The 16,434-nt window shown below is 37.7% G+C and overlaps 1 protein-coding gene across 4 annotated transcripts in view; it reads right to left on the bottom strand.

The window, feature by feature from the left end:
- Nucleotides 1-16,434, bottom strand: part of def8 (differentially expressed in FDCP 8 homolog) — a 113,097-nt gene that overhangs the window by 77,811 nt on the left and 18,852 nt on the right. For all 4 annotated transcript variants that reach the window (XM_016231336.1, XM_016231339.1, XM_016231337.1 and 1 more), the window contains 4 exons: nt 10,197-10,346; nt 8,587-8,728; nt 6,384-6,548; nt 5,996-6,123 (listed from right to left, as the gene is read on the bottom strand). In XM_016231336.1, the coding sequence (XP_016086822.1) occupies nt 5,996-6,123; nt 6,384-6,548; nt 8,587-8,728; nt 10,197-10,346 (585 nt within the window). The remainder of the gene's footprint in view (nt 1-5,995; nt 6,124-6,383; nt 6,549-8,586; nt 8,729-10,196; nt 10,347-16,434) is intronic.

The following is a 16,434-nucleotide window of genomic DNA, read 5'->3' as shown; positions in this document are numbered from 1 at the left end:
GTTTCACCGACCCACAGAGGAGCAAAAAATGGCTAACCTGCCCTCAGAGCATATAGATCCATCCCCTCCATTCACGTACTGTGGAATGTATGTTTTTGGTCCGTTCATCACCAGACAAGGTGGTAAATCATAAAAGAGGTATGGACTTTTCTTTACCTTTTTCTGTTGCAGAGCAATCCATATTGAGATGCTGGATGACATGTCCACAGACGCCTTTATCAATGGCCTGCATTGAGGCCATGGCCATTGTAAATAGCCGTCCACTCACTGTAGATAATTTAAGTGATCCCTGCAGTCCTGAGCCTCTAACCCCTAATCACCTCCTCACCCTGAAAACTACCCAAGCCCTACCACCCCTTGGCAAGTTTGTCAGAGAAGACATATATGCTCGTAAGAGATGGCACCATGTCCAATAATTAGGGGAACGATTTTGGGGACGTTGGCACAAGGAGTATGTGTCTAACATTGCAATAAGGCTATGCTGGTGTAGCATTTGGACCAATCAGACACACAACTTTTTGTTATATTTAACAAATAATATCTAACGCCCCCTCACCTGACCAAAGGGCCAATTACGAGGGTCTATGGACCCTTCCCCCGAAATGCACCTAACACCTCAGAAAGGCAGAACAGGCCTCTGGTTTCATGGCAACCAATGCTGATATCACTGGTTTTATGGCCTAAAGGAATGCAGGCCTCTTCCTCATTGGACAAACCCATCTTGAGAGGCGTGAATCTCTGCAGGCTTTAAAGGCCACACTCCATGTGACCCGCCCTAGTCGGTGGTTCGGTCATGATGCAGATGAAGATGTGAGAGAACGCTTCAGGATACCAAAGCTTGTGCCAGGCCTTTCGGCCTCGACTTTCCATTCACCAAAGACTCTGACTCAAACTGGTTCTTTTCATCAACTAATTTCAGCAAGATCTGGGGCCTTAAGATCAGGAATCTCTTTCCGACAGCCGAGATTCGCAAGTATCAAACTTAGTCTTATTAATTTGATACATTAAGTATCAGTTACACCTTTTTACAAGGTGTGTTTGAACTAAGAATCTGACGTTTTCCCTCAGGTTTTAGATCTGCTGAATATGCAAAGTTTTCCATAAAATTCATTCTTTATGCCTCTTTCTGTGCTGAGTTAAACTTTAACCCTTTCCTATACCAACTGTATGTGTGTGTGTGTGTATGTGTATGTTAGACCAGTTTATGTGTGTATGTAGGATGTTAGACCAGTTTATGTGTTTATGTAGTATGTTAGACTAGGTTAAGTGTTTATGTAGTTAATAAAACCTTACTTGTATCACACTTGACGTGTTCATTGTTTGCTCATAACCGGAGTCAATAATCATGCAGATTTACGTTACAAGCTTATAGAATTGTACAGTAAGAAAGTTATTTCCCTTAACCAGGAAATTAACGTTCTTAGAATTGACAAGACAGTTGACCCTGAGTGGTCAGCTAAATATCTACAGCGGATCTAAAATATTCATAATTAATCATAACTAGTTATGGTTAATTATTCATATTTCCTGTCATGAGCTGATTCGTTACACTGGCTTACAACAAGAAAGAACATGCAAGTTGGAGATATAGTCTTGGAGAAGGCAGACGATCTACCCAGGAATGAGTGGCGCTTAGCAGAAGTTATTGAGACTGAGACAAGGATGGTTTGGTGAGAAGAGTGAAGATACGTTTTGGAGACAGAAAACTGGCGGTGGATGGTAAACGTCAGTAGTTGTAAACAAACCATCAGTAGTTGAGTGCCCAGTGCAGAAGCTGGTCCTGCTGCTGGAAAAAAAACTGTGGAAAAAAGGATGGAAAAACCTAAAACATGGATCTGTCTGCCTCTCTGCCAGATTAATCGAATGCCTTCTACGCACGGTTTGAGGATAGCAACACCTTCCCTGCAGTGAAACTGCCAGCAGATAATAACAGCTGTTCTCTTACCTTCTCCTTGCCTGACGTGTCCAAATCACTTAGAGCGGTCAACCCACGCAAAGCACTTGGTCCTGATGGTGTTTATGGCCATGTCCTCAGATCGTGTGCCAACCAGCTAGCGGAGGTGCTTACAGACATCTTCAATCTCTCCCTTAGACTGTCTGTGATTCCCACCTGCTTTAAGAAAACCACCATCATCCCAGACATTAAGAAGTCTGTTGTCACCTGCCTGAATGACTACCGACCTGTGGCACTGACCTCTATCATCATGAAGTGTTTCGAGCGGCTCATTAAAGACCACATCTGTTCCTTCCTGCCAGACACCATGGACCCTCTCCAGTTTGCATATAGGAAAAACTGATCGACTGATGGCACCATTGCTCTAACCGTTCACAATGCCCACATACACTTGGACAAGAAAAACACTTATGTGCGGATGCTGTTTATTGATTACAGTTCTGCGTTTAACACCATCATCCCATCAAAACTTATTACAAAGCTCAGAGGTTTAGTACTGAACTCTCATCTCTGCAACTGGATAATGGACTTTCTGACTTGCAGACCCCAAGTGGTGAGAACTGGTAACCATTTCTCATCCACACTGCACAGGACACAGGCTCTGCGTTCTCAGTCCCCTCCTATACTCTCTGTTTACACACGACTGTACTACCAAACACAGTTCCAATATCATCTTTAAATTTGCTGACGACACATCAATCCCTGGGTCTCATCACAAATGGAGATGAGACGGCCTACAAAGATGAGGTGAGAGCACTATCACAGTGGTGCAATGACAACAACCTCTGCCTCAATGTCAGCAAAACCAAAGAGATGATCAAGGACTACAGAAGGACACAGGAGGTCAGCCACGCCCCCTTATATATCAACGGATCTGCAGTAGAAAGTTAAGAGCATCAAGTTCCTTGGTGTGCACCTCTCCGATGACCTATCCTGGTTTCTGCACACCCCATCAGTAGTTAAATCTGCACGCCAGCGGCTCTACTTCCTACGGAAGCTGAAAAGCTTTGGTCTCCCTCCCAATATCCTTACAAACTTTTACAGATGTACCATTGAGAGCATCCTGATGGGATGCCTTACTGTATGGTATGGCAGCTGCTCATTCCTCGACCGCAAGGCCCTTCAGAGAGTTGTGAAAATAGCTGAAGCCATCATCGGCAACAAACTTCCATCCCTACAGGACATCTTTCATCGGCGATGTCTGAGGAAGGCCCGAAAAATCTCAACTGACCCTAGTCCCCAGCACACAGTCTGTTTATCAAACTGCCATCAGGCAGGTGATACCGGAGCATTCAGTCCAGAACCAGCAGGCTGAAAAACAGCTTCTACCTGCAGGTTATCAGAACCCTTAATAAACTGACAAGGTGTCTCTAAAATTGCACTATTATCCCCCTTCATATCATATCAAAGACTATAAAAACATCATGTCTTTTTGATTCTTGCATACTTTGCACAACTACATTACATACCCCAAAGCAAAGTCTCCACCTCAGCCTTGCACCTGCGCACTTTTTATTTTTTACTTTTATTCTTATTGTACTGTATTGGATTGTGAATCTGTTGTCATCATTATTCTACATTTCTGTTACTTAAACTTCTGTCTTGCTTGCCCCTTTATTATTTATTTCTGTTGTTATTTTTGTACTGCTGTAGATTGCCTAAGCCTTACAAAAAGCATTTCAATGTACATTCTGTCACTGACACTTGTACATATGACAAATAAATCTTGAAACTTGAAACTATGGTGGCTGGTGTCTCTATTTTCCCATTCCGTACAATATAATCGGCAATAAATAAGGCAATTTCATAAGGTTTCTCAGTGGGTGCATAACTCAGTGAGGAGAACCTGTTTAATGTTTTCATCGGAACGGAAGAGCGGTGTTTTGTCCCGTGACTATGCCGCCTCACAGTCACCCAATAGCCCTGCTGCGAGAGCTCTGCCACCGGAGCTGAACAATGTACGGAACTCACTAAGCTAGTCACATCCAAAGCCGTATCTAAGGCCTTCGCGTTCTTACTATCCTCGATTAAAGTTTAGATGCATGTCTCTAGTTCTGAAATCTGCTCTGTCAGCCTAACTATTTCCCTTCATTTATCACATGTGAATCCTCACCACTAACAGAGAAGGCTACACTAAACGTGGCAAGCAGTGCAAGTGACAATAACAGAAGAAGCCATGAATCACTGTGTTTGTTTGAATGATTCCGATTTACCATTTGTTTGATGAACTCGTAAAAGATGGAGTGAGAGAGAGAAAAGAATCGGCAGGTGAAAATGACAAGCTAACAGGCTAATAAAATGCTAACGCGTTGTGTTAATGGTTTAGATTAAAAAGCGAACAATGTCATATTAGTTTGATAGATAATATCAGAAATATGGTGATAATCAAATTATATTTTAGCAGTTTAAACAACAGAGAGTGATAGTAAGATAGAGATTCCAACAGAAAAACAAAGATATGCCATGTGGATTTTCTGCCTTTGTGGAGTGTTTCAAATTAGCCACTTATGAAGTCCCATTTCAGTTAAGATGCTGTCTTAGAAGGTAGCTGCTTAAGCCCTTGATATGCTTAGAGTGAAATCGAAAAATGACCTGGGGGCATATTACAGAAAGATCCTAACTTTAAAATCTTATCTTATCTGTTTGGTAACCATGGCAATTTCAGTTAGGACCACATTTAGGACAAAACCTATTACAGAACAGCATTTCCTAAGTGTGTTATCTTATCTTAACTACCGATAGATAGGAAGGGAGTATTACAGAAACCTCCTAACTTGACAAAAAACTCTAAAAACTGTCTTAACTTTAGGACAACCCCACAGCTGTCCTAATTTCAAAATTATTTGAAAGCTAACGGAAAACCCCCGTACAATTGCACTGTCCAACAATGGTATTACATTTATTAATAATTGAAAATGAAGAACGGAGATGTTTAATGGTAGAAAGACTCTTAGAGGACCCTGAAGATGTGTTACATTTTGATGACAAAATACTTATAAGTAATTACAGACTGCCGTGCAACATATTACAGTTAGCACAGGAACTGCAACCAGCATTACAGAGACCATCAAAGCGTCACGGAACATTACCAGTTATAGTGCAAGTGACTAATGCCTTACGTTTTTTGGCAAAAGGCGATTTTCAAAGTGAGGTAGCTTCTATTATTTTGTTTACCTCATCAGCAGCTCATGCAAGGTTGGTTGCTTGGTTACAGACCTGAGAGTGGATTGTCAAAAAAGTTGGTTTGGAGTTCGTTTTGGGAGTTTGAAACAGCTTACCAAAGCAAACTTTCCAGAAAACTTAAAAAAGAACTACCATTGATCCAGCAATTATATAATAGGTAGGTGTGTACAGGGGCTCCGCCCTCTTTGACATGGAGTCCGTTGAGGTTTGACGTCCGCGAGTCAAGTCAAGTCACCTTTATTTATATAGAGCTTTTAACAATACAGATTGTGTCAACCATAAACACTGGAGAGCTGCTTAATAGTAGAAATTGAAGTTGTAATTCTAATTGAAATCAACTCTGGCACTGTTTTTTTTTCATGTTTAATACTGTAAAGCTCTTTGGTTTTAAATATTTTGTATAAAGTGCTATATAAATAAATATGACTTTACTTGACTGAAGTGCCGAATAGCATATCCACATCGCTATGATCAGATGCTTCCTTAATTAGTTTTTTCATTTATGTAATTTTTTTTTTTTTTTTTTATATTGAGAGGAAAGCATGCAGCACATATTTACATATTCATCTAAACACTGCTCTCGGCAGCGTTGGGATCTTTGCTAACATCATACCCCTAACTTCGCTGTGAGTCAAGTCAAGTCAAGTCAAGTAACCAGGTCAAGTCATCGTCCAGGTCAGATAGTATCTGTGCAGTCAAGTTGACAATATTGCCAGAAATTAAATGCCCCCAACTAAGCAAGCCAAAGGCGAGAGTGGCACAGAACCAAAACTCCATCGGTGACAGAAATGGAGAAAAAAACCATGGGGCCTTTATGTAGACAACATGGTAGCTCACTAGGATTTAGTGTTACTGTACCTTACGGGGCTCAAACGCCCAGTTGTGTATGACTCTAGCTGGAATAATGGCTGTGTCATTCCAGTGGCAGCTGCTGCAGTAATACTGGCCCGTATAATCACACTGCCGTGCCTCATTAGGAACACCCCCTACACAACATATGACAACGTTATACAACTTCCTATGCAAGGGAATTCTAAATATCAAAGTTAACTCACCATTTTTTCCCATTATAGAGTAATCATACAACACTGAATCTAAAAATTCTGACAATAACGACAAAGAATTTATTAAACAAAAACAAAACAAACAAAATAAACCTCTGTTTACATTTGTGTCATCATCAGCGACATAGATAAATGTTGGAAAAGCAATAGAAGATGTGATGACTGTTTGGAAAGAGACTTACTTAAAGAGATGGGTGTCCGACACTCAGCACATCTGTAGTCCTGTTTGTCTAAACCGACTTCAGGACAGATGCTGAGTTCATACTCAGACTGATGGCTGACCTTTGACCTCACACATGGTTTGTTGATAAGATTCATGCACTTGCTATGGCAACGGTAATAACAACCTGGAACCAGAAATGGAAAGCAATTTATAATCGTTTTGAAACCAAACATTAAGTTGCGTTCCCTTTGATCACAGTGAGATCTGAATCCATCCATTCTCTAAACAACTTGTACTATGTAGAATTGCAGGGATCCAGCATCCCAGGGTGAAGGCAGGGAAACAGCCTGGATGGACAATCAGTCCATCACAGTAAGATCTGAACATGCTTAAGCAATTAAAATAATACTCCATTATAGCCAAGTGTAGGATTGAAAAGCCTGAAGTGTACATTACTTCACTGTAGATTTATCCAAGGTTTGTGAACAGTGCACCACAAATCACACTATATTTAATCACACTATAAATACTTGTTTGAAATGTCAAGGAACACAGCAACACTGAAATATATATATATATATATTTTTTTTTTTTATGGCTGCAACACACCCCAAAAAAGTTGGGACAGAGGCATGTTTAACACTGTGTCACATAAACTTTCATTTTAATTACAATGTTTAATTGTTTGAGAATTGAGTATACTAATTGTAAAAGTTTTGCAAAGCAAAGTTTATGTCCAATCTCACTTGATACAAGACTTCGTCGGTGTCTGATTCTCTTTTTCATGACTGGTCATACATTTTCAATAGGAGAAAGATACTGGACTGCAGGCAGGCCAATCTAGCACATGCAGAATGAGTCCTGCCATTGCCTTGATCTAATAACCATGGACTTCTCATGAAAGATGTCATCTTGATGGCAGTATATGTCTCTGTACAATTCCAATATATTCCTCCATGACAATTTTACCCCCATACCATGACAGATGTTTGCTTTTGCATCTGTTGCTGATGAAAGTCTGGATGGTACCTTTGGCCTTTCAGACTGAGAACTCAACGTCCATTTTTCCCAGAAACAAGTTGAAATGTGGACTTATCTGACCATATCACACATTTCCCCTGTCTTTTTGACTATCTGAGATGAGCTATGGCCCAGAGAATCCCACAACATCACTGTATAGAATTGATGTATAGGTTTCTCTTAAGAGAAACAGAGATTTAGGTTGCATTTATTGATGCAGCGGCAGACTGTGTTAAGTGACAGCGTTTTCCAAAGTTCTCCTGAGCCCATGTAGCTATATTTAACACTGCAGCATGACGGTTTCCTATGCAATGTCATTTGAGTACTCAAAGGTCATGCACATTCAACTGAGGCTGCCTGCCTTGCCCTACACAGACTGAGATTTCTCTGGATTCCCTGAATCTTTTCACATATTTATGTTTGGTAGTTGGCAAAGGACTTAAATTATTTGCGATTTTGCATTGAGAAATGTGATTCTTGATTTGTTTGACACTTCTCTCGTGAAATTTGGCACAAGGTGATAAGCAATGATCCAGCTATGCTTTCAAAGATTGAGATGGTCCTATTATACCCAAACATGATACTCTCACCAATTACCAGTTCACCTGCTTACTATGAACTGTTTAAAAACAGTTTAATTTGGATATTCTATAACCTTTTCACTTTTATTTTACCTCTGTCCCAACTTTTTTGGAGTGTGTTGCAGCCAGCAAAATCAAAAACATTTTATATTTACAAAATATATTTAAGTTGATCAGTGAACTTTGGGAAACTTTGGAAATCTTTTTTTTTTTTTTTGTACTTTTGTCAATTAAATAAAAGTTAAAGAGAATTAACAAATCACAGATTCTTGATTGTATTGCATTTATAAAAAATGTCCCAAATTTTCTGGAATTGGGGTTGTAATCTTTTTTTATATATATAAAAATAATATTGGAAGGCTTGGTCATATGCATAATGCACTTGTCATACGGACTACTTTCATATGTATATTTATAGTTCTATCATGCTTTATTAGTATTTTTGTTCTTTTAGCAGCTTCACAGTCATTAGGAACTTCAAGGTTTATAAAAGTAGTGTTTTATTGAAAAGAGCTGCATAATAATTTTTCTTTGGGTACTGGTTTGGAAAGACAGTACATAATGACTGAATCATTTGCGTTTTTAATTAATAATCATTGGGTTCAGTTGAGATGATCTGACCTGTGCAGGTGTACCAGGTCTGAATGAGACCCCATATGATGGTGCTACACTTGTCACACATCTGTTTGACACTCTTGCTCTTTTCCTTTGAGAAGCGATGCTCCAATAGAACCTGCAGGTTGGGCTCATCTTCTTCTGGGTCCTGTTTATATCCAACACAACAGTAAAAACACAAAATTCCACAATTTATTTATACAATTTACTGCTAGCCAAATATTTGGACACTTACTGAATTTATGTTTATCAACTCAAAAATGTTTTGATCTAAATCAGGAACCCTTGGTGGATACAGAAACAGAACAGGTACCCTGATACATATTCTATACAACAACAGAGTGTTTCAGAGTAACACTATAACGTGTATAGTACCATAATAATGTATTTGCATACTTTTTATGATGCTTACATTGTAAATCTATAAGGTATCTATAATGTGTACATCACATTTTAACTAACATATGCATTCTAATGGGGAAGGACAATGAAAGATTTAACTCGGCTTTAGCTTTGACTGAAGTAAACTTATTGTATTTGTAAAAATATTATATTTTTGTTTAAAGGGATGGTTCCAAACCCGTAAGACCTTCGTTCATCTTCAGAACACAAATTAAGGTATATTTGACAGCAACGGAACTACCACATTCAAGGCTCAGAAATGTAGTAAGGACATTGTTAAAATAGTCCATGTGACATCAGTGGTTCAACCTTAATTTTAGGAAGCTACAATAATCCTTTTTGTGCACAAAGAAAACAAAAATAACGAATTTATTCAACAATTTCTTCTCTTCCGTGTCAGACTTCAACGAGCATTCACGACAGTACCAAGACGCATGCGTGTGCATTCCTCTGCTTGCAAACAAGGTGTAGAACATCCGGGTACTACGTCAGAATGCCGGCTCCTGTATCAGCAGCACCACATGCATGCATCGTGGTACACTCGTGAATGCACATTGGAGACTGGCACGGAAGAGAAGAAATTGTTGAATAAAGTCATTATCGTTGTTTTCTTTGAGCACAAAAAGTATTCTCATAACTTCATAAAATTACAGTTGAACCACTGATGTGACATTGACTATTTTAACGATGTCCTTACTATGTTTCTGGGCCTTGAAAGTGGTAGTTCCATTTCTGTCTATGCAGGATCAGAAAGATTCTGATTTAGATTTCATCAAAAATATCTTAATTTGTGTTCAAAAGATGAACGAAGGTCTTACAGGTTTGGAACGACATGAGGGTGAGTAATTAATGACAGAACAGTAGTCAACATTTGAAGTGGATCACAACCTTTCATCAAAGTTGTCCTAAAACCAAAATGCGTTCTTGTATTAGGACAATTTTAATTAACCTTTTTTTGATCCACTTCAAATGTTGACTACTGTATGCCTATATACATTATGTTTGAGTATTCCCATTTCCTCCCATTCCTTTCTCTTGTCCAAAATCTCCAGATCAATTTTTACTTCAGGTATTATCCATATGGGCACTTCACTCCATACTGGAGAAATACTACATACTATATCAGATATCTATTTTAAGGCCTATTTTCCCTTTGTTCATTGTTTATTATTAAAACCAATAATTGTCTGCAAATTTTGACTGGTAGTCCAAACCTTTAATTCCTGTAGTTTGAGCCGAAGGTGGATCAGTTTGATAACCGTGTCCTTCTGTTTCCCTGAATGTTCTGGCAGCTCCAGGATCAGTCTCTTGCACTCCGCTATGGCCTGTTTCAGCTGCTCTACGTCAGATGCCACAACCGAACCCTGTGCAAACATCCACACACTTTAGTGCTTCAAATAATAGGCAACTCATGCTGAAGCATGTACTTTCATGAGAGGTTTCAATGCATGAAGGGATAGTTCACCCAAAAATGTCAATTCTGTCACCTAATGCTGTTCCAAACCTGTATGACTTTCTTCTGTGGCACACACACAAAAAAAGATACTTTGAATAATGTTTCACCTGTTTTGTCTATACAAAGAAAGTTCCAAAAAAGACAAAGATAAAATATAAATGCAGGGCTAAATGCTAAATATTTTTTCTATAATTTATCTGTCTCAAATTGCTGTACCAGAGAAAAAAAACTATTAAGTTCAATATTAAATTCACTGAATATGAAGTTCAAAAATTATTAAAAAGACAAGGAAACCGTAATAAAATAAGAATGAATAAACAAATTATAGACAAAATACAATAGAACGAAGATACAAATGAAATTTAAGTTACGTTTAAGCAGTGGCGGTTCTAGACCATAGTAACTGGGGGAGCGGGGGAGGCCGCATCATGCTTGTCATGTGACACACAGCAGCCACAATAGCACTGTATTTATTTTTTCCTTTTTATTCTAAATATTCCCAAATATGTTAACTATATCATGAAATATCTTGATTCTCAATTATGTGTAAGTAAATGCATTTTGCACCTTTATAAATTATATCTTTGGACCCATCAGTGTATATTTGTGTACTTCCATAAAATCTTCCAGATATATGCCTATATACATTACGTTTGAGTATTCCCATTTCCTCCCATTCCTTTCTCTTGTCCAAAATCTCCAGATCAATTTTTGCTTCAGGTATTATCCATATGGGCACTTCACTCCATACTGGAGAAATACTACATACTATATCAGATATCTAGTGTTTTTTTGCTATCTGGTTAATATACCACCCAAATACTCTTCCGTTTTTTACTCACATACTCCCAGCAGTCTTTTGGAACATCTTTAGCAATATTGTCTCCAGCATAACGTTTAATAGATGTCCAATATGCCAATGACAATATCACTCTGCGCAAATTCAGGGGCAATTCATTCGATTCAACGATTAAAGCATTTACCGGTGTTGATTTGACTGCTCCTAAACACATTCTAAGTTCTCTGTATTGTATTCTATCTAGCTTCTTTAGCAATGTCTCTGACGCCGCACCATATATCATGCAGCCATAATCAAATACAGATCTAATCAAAGCTTGATAACACTGTCATCATTGAGGATCTTTCTGCTCCCCATTCTTTACCAGCTATTGCCCTCATAACATTTAAAGTTTTCCTACACTTTTTCTCCACTCCTTCTATGTTTTTTTTTTTCAAGTGTACCTGCTATCCAGCCAGATACCTAAATATTTGAATACTTTCACTTGTTCTAGCGGTTTGCATGCTTGAAAGAACTTTGGTCATGTTTCGTACTCTCTTCCATATAGCTCCGTCATCAGCATAAAGTTCACAACCTATTCCAGGTTCTAAATTATCAAAAATATCATTTATCATAACATTAAAAAGTTTTGGACTGATAGCACTTCCTTGAGGAATGCCATTCGCTGCATTAAAAAAAGATGACTGGCATAAGCCCACTTGAAATGTTCGATTGAAAAAAAATTGTTTTAACCAGTTATATAATTTACCTTCTATACCCATTTTTGAAAGCTTTATATAGCAATCCTTCTCTCCATACTGTATCATTATTTTTTCCTTTTTATTCTAAATATTCCCAAATATGTTAACTATATCATGAAATATCTTGATTCTCAATTATGTGTAAGTAAATGCATTTTGCACCTTTATAAATTATTAGTTGATCTAACTAATTAGGCTAATGGGCGATGGGCAAAGTAGCCTAATAGTGTAATCTATTAACTTCCTTGAGGAATGCCATTCGCTGCATTAAAAAAAGATGACTGGCATAAGCCCACTTGAAATGTTCGATTGAAAAAAAATTGTTTTAACCAGTTATATAATTTACCTTCTATACCCATTTTTGAAGCTTTATATAGCAGTCCTTCTCGCCATACTGTATCATATGCCTTTTCTATATCAAAGTATACTACTATCATGATCTCTTTCATATGAATTGCCTTTTCTATTTCATTACTGACTTTACTTAGTAAAGTATCAACTCTATCGTCGATCTTCCACTTCTAAAACCACACTGATATTTAATATATTTACTCCTTTTCTCTAAGTCATAATTTACCCTTTGAACTATTATTTTCTCCATTAATTTGCATAAATTAGATGTCAATGCTATTGGTTGATAACCTTCAGGATTTCGTACGCACATCTGCACTTTGTTGTTTCTGATGAGAAAATTCGCCAGAGAGCAGAAACCAGTCAGCGAGCGCGCGCACTCAACAACTGAACGCCTCTGATTGGTCATTCAGCGCAACAGAATTGTGTGTGATTGGTTTTAATGTACAGCGCTGTAAAAAGAGCGTGTCTGTCTCTTCTGGCTCTGCGCCAGTCAGCGAACGCAGATTTGAATAGGGGTTATTCGCAACAGACTTCCACATTCTGTTAACCAGGTCTTGTTGCTTCCAGTTCAAATTAATGGAACATTAATATCAATTTCCTTTTTTTTAAAGCATTTTTAGCCAATTCATAACTTATTTAATTCCCAACTACCCCTATATGGGCTAAAATTCCTTTCCTTTGAATTCGCCATATTAACATTAAAATTTCATTCATTAAATCTTCTCTGGATGACTGGTGGCTGGATAATGATGTTAAGACAGAAGAAGAGTCTGAGCAAATCACAGCTCTGTCACTACGCAGATTTGAATAGGGGTTATTCGCAACAGACTTCCACATTCTGTTAACCAGGTCTTGTTGCTTCCAGTTCAAACATTTATTATGAAGCAGTTTTACTCAAGATGCCTTCAAATTAGATACCAATGATAATCATAACCAATGTCCATCACATTTGCAGACTGATTTCTAAAAGTTTTTTTTGTTTTTTTTTCTTTTCACTAACATTTAGATATAAAAATTCAATAAAACGTCAACAATACTGCTAATGCTAACGCTTCTGGTTTGCCAGTACATGGGAAAGGAGACCAGAGGCCGTTTTTTTTTTTAATGGATGTCAAGGGAGGAGAGGCTTCACTGGATGACTGGTGGCTGGATAATGATGTTAAGACAGAAGAAGAGTCTGAGCAAATCACAGCTCTGTCACTTCCTCTACCCACATAAGTCCCACTATAATAAGCGACCATTTCAACAGAATATATTGATAATTCAGATGACAATCTTTTACTTATGAATATATCCAAGTCAGCTACATATATTCCTACTCCTGTCATCCCTTTATCTGGGTCTTTGGACCCATCAGTGTATATTTGTGTACTTCCATAAAATCTTATGCTGAATAAACAGCTTTTTAGAGGAAACAGCTTATCATTTAATGAATCGACAGCCTATCAGCTAATCTCCAACATGTTTTACAGTAAGCAATATTTTGGATTGAAATATTTTTAGAGTTCACACCGAAACAAATGCTGTTTATAAGAGAAGTCACTGACTTTTTGCGACAGGTGGGATACAGCTAACGGCATTTCTCATTCATTCCTATGGTATCCGTAAACGGCGATTGAGTGTCACACAACTCGGACTGAAATTCAATGATGTCAAGGCTGCAACGTGATTAGTTATTAAGGCACACGTGATCCAAGTTGACCATTATGCTTTCTCCAATAGTAAGTAATACCAAAGTCCCTTTAAGGCAAGTCATGTCACTCGGCGGCCATCTTTGAAACACCTCTCGGGCATGCAAGTGTAGCTCCTATCTCTTTGAATGGGGAAACATCAAATTCTCCAAAACTGTTCGCTAAGCTTAAGATTAAATTTCATATTTGAAATCACCAATGAAATCTGACAACTACTGTCTCATAAATATTGTTTCTTTTGCTCAAATACTGTTAAAAAAAAGCTTATTTTTCAGGCTAGACCAGCCAGTGCGCATGCACAGCCCTGAGCGCACGTCTCTGAACACTGACTGTTTCTATAGCAACTGGAACTTCTAACGGCAGCTGCAATGACACGCTGACTTTACTGATTAGCGTTTGGCTCTTTTACTCTGAAAGCGGGGATCATTCGATCGCCATATTGAGCGTTGCATTTTTCCCTATTCAAAACTATACGAGTGACACGTCTTGGGTATTCTATAGTCTTTGGTAATACAGACCCTCTCATCTCCCTATAGTAAGAAAATCTTTGGTTCGACCTATTTAGCAGCTGGTGATGTTTTACTTTTTTCTATTACTGCATTGCACCCACAATTGTTTGGTGTGATACGATTCCAAATTTAGGGGGCCAGAGGGGGGATCAAGCTTGTTGAAACGGGGGCACTTTGTAAATGTTATAAACTAACCTCGAGAAACATAACATAAAAATCTAAAACTGCTAGGGATGGGTGATACCCCTTTTTTTGTTTTCGATACGAGACCGATACTTTTAAAAGCCAGTATCGTCGATATCGATACCAATACAATACTTCTAAACTGAACTTTTAAATTATGAAATGTATTAAATTATAAAATTTCTACGAATAAAATGGGTAATGATATCCACTTAATTTTATATTTGAAACGCATTTTAACATTCAATACGCCGTAGTTGTAACTTATTAGGCTATATTTTTGTTTTCACATGGTTAAAATATGTTAACTGTTGTGTTAACCACGGAAATCTACAAATACTATAGTTGAACTATGGTCACTTTAGTAAAACCATGCTTCATTATCATAAGGGACTGCCAGTGACAGGCTGTTGCATGCATAAAATGCAACCTTTTTTTATTCAGACAGTGATTTATACTAACATTAAAGAATAGACCATGATAAATATGAACTTTTAACGTTCAGTTTAAATAAATGTAATTGCACAAACTATGTAGGCTACAATTATTTGAGTTTATTTATTGTGAAATAACTCAAACATATGTTTGAAAAAACAATCAAACAATCAAAACAATCTAACATGTTTTCGTGTCCTCTGATAAGCATTGTTTTGTTTCACGAAACCTTATCATCGACAGACTGTCAACCAATCAGCATCAAATGGATTCTCTCCTGCAAGCCACAGGAGAGAACACAGGAAAATCTGCCCACAGAGGCAACTCAACACAAGTACAATAATCTCCTAGTTCCTGCTGAACTGGTGCAAATCTTACTAAGCAACCAAACTAAGGTTAAATTGTTGTCAAGTTTTGTCCAAAATTGCTTCAGATGGTCTTTGGACTGAGCCACACAGAAATGACTAAACAAATGTTTGATATTTGCTATGATTTTTGAGAAATACCCTTCTGAAGTACCCTTTGGCACACTGTGAAAAGTGGCAAACACCTAACCAGGAGGTTGTGGGCGGAACTGCCGTGTGGTGCAATCTCAGATCACAAGACGTTCTGAGTACTCATTATCACCAACGATGTGTCCCAAGAAGTTTACAGACAGCGGCAGTTATATTTCAGAAGATAATAGGTTTTTTTTTTTTACCAAAACACTTTTAACTTTTGACCATTTGTCAATTTTGGTAATTTTGCTTATCTGCCATATTTGAATAGGTTTTTTGCTAGTATTCCTACAATCTTCAATCCAATTTTGTTGAAATCAGAACAGATTATCTGTTATTATCAGATTACTGTAAGGAATTTTAACTCAGTTGTAAGGGAATTAATTATTATTATTGATTCAGGTTTTGATAGGACTCGGATTTGAAGAGCCTAATTCAACCTGATTCGAATTGATTCTAAATTTGATAGTTTACACTCTATCAGCTACTCGGCCAGCGAGAAGTTGATGTCAGTGTATATTACCAATTGAATATGTAAATTTTGTATTCTCCCTGGCCACGGGTGAAATACAATTATGATAATTTGTAAGCTCTTAAAGAGGTAATTATTATCAGTAAGCCACGAGCTAGGTAGCAAGCAAGGGATCTTTTTGGCAATAGCTTTAACCTTGAAATTATTTGACACCAGACAATCGAGTATTTATAAATGAAACATGAAATTTATTGGCTATTCTAGATTACATAAACTTAAGCTAAAACACACATACAACAGTTTCAGAGGAAGGAAA

Source organism: Sinocyclocheilus grahami, unplaced genomic scaffold (assembly GCF_001515645.1).
Source record: "Sinocyclocheilus grahami isolate Dianchi unplaced genomic scaffold, SAMN03320097.WGS_v1.1 scaffold388.1, whole genome shotgun sequence".
Classification (NCBI taxonomy): domain Eukaryota; kingdom Metazoa; phylum Chordata; class Actinopteri; order Cypriniformes; family Cyprinidae; genus Sinocyclocheilus; species Sinocyclocheilus grahami.
Note: the sequence above shows the minus strand (reverse complement) of the source record. Positions and strands in the feature narration are given on the sequence as shown.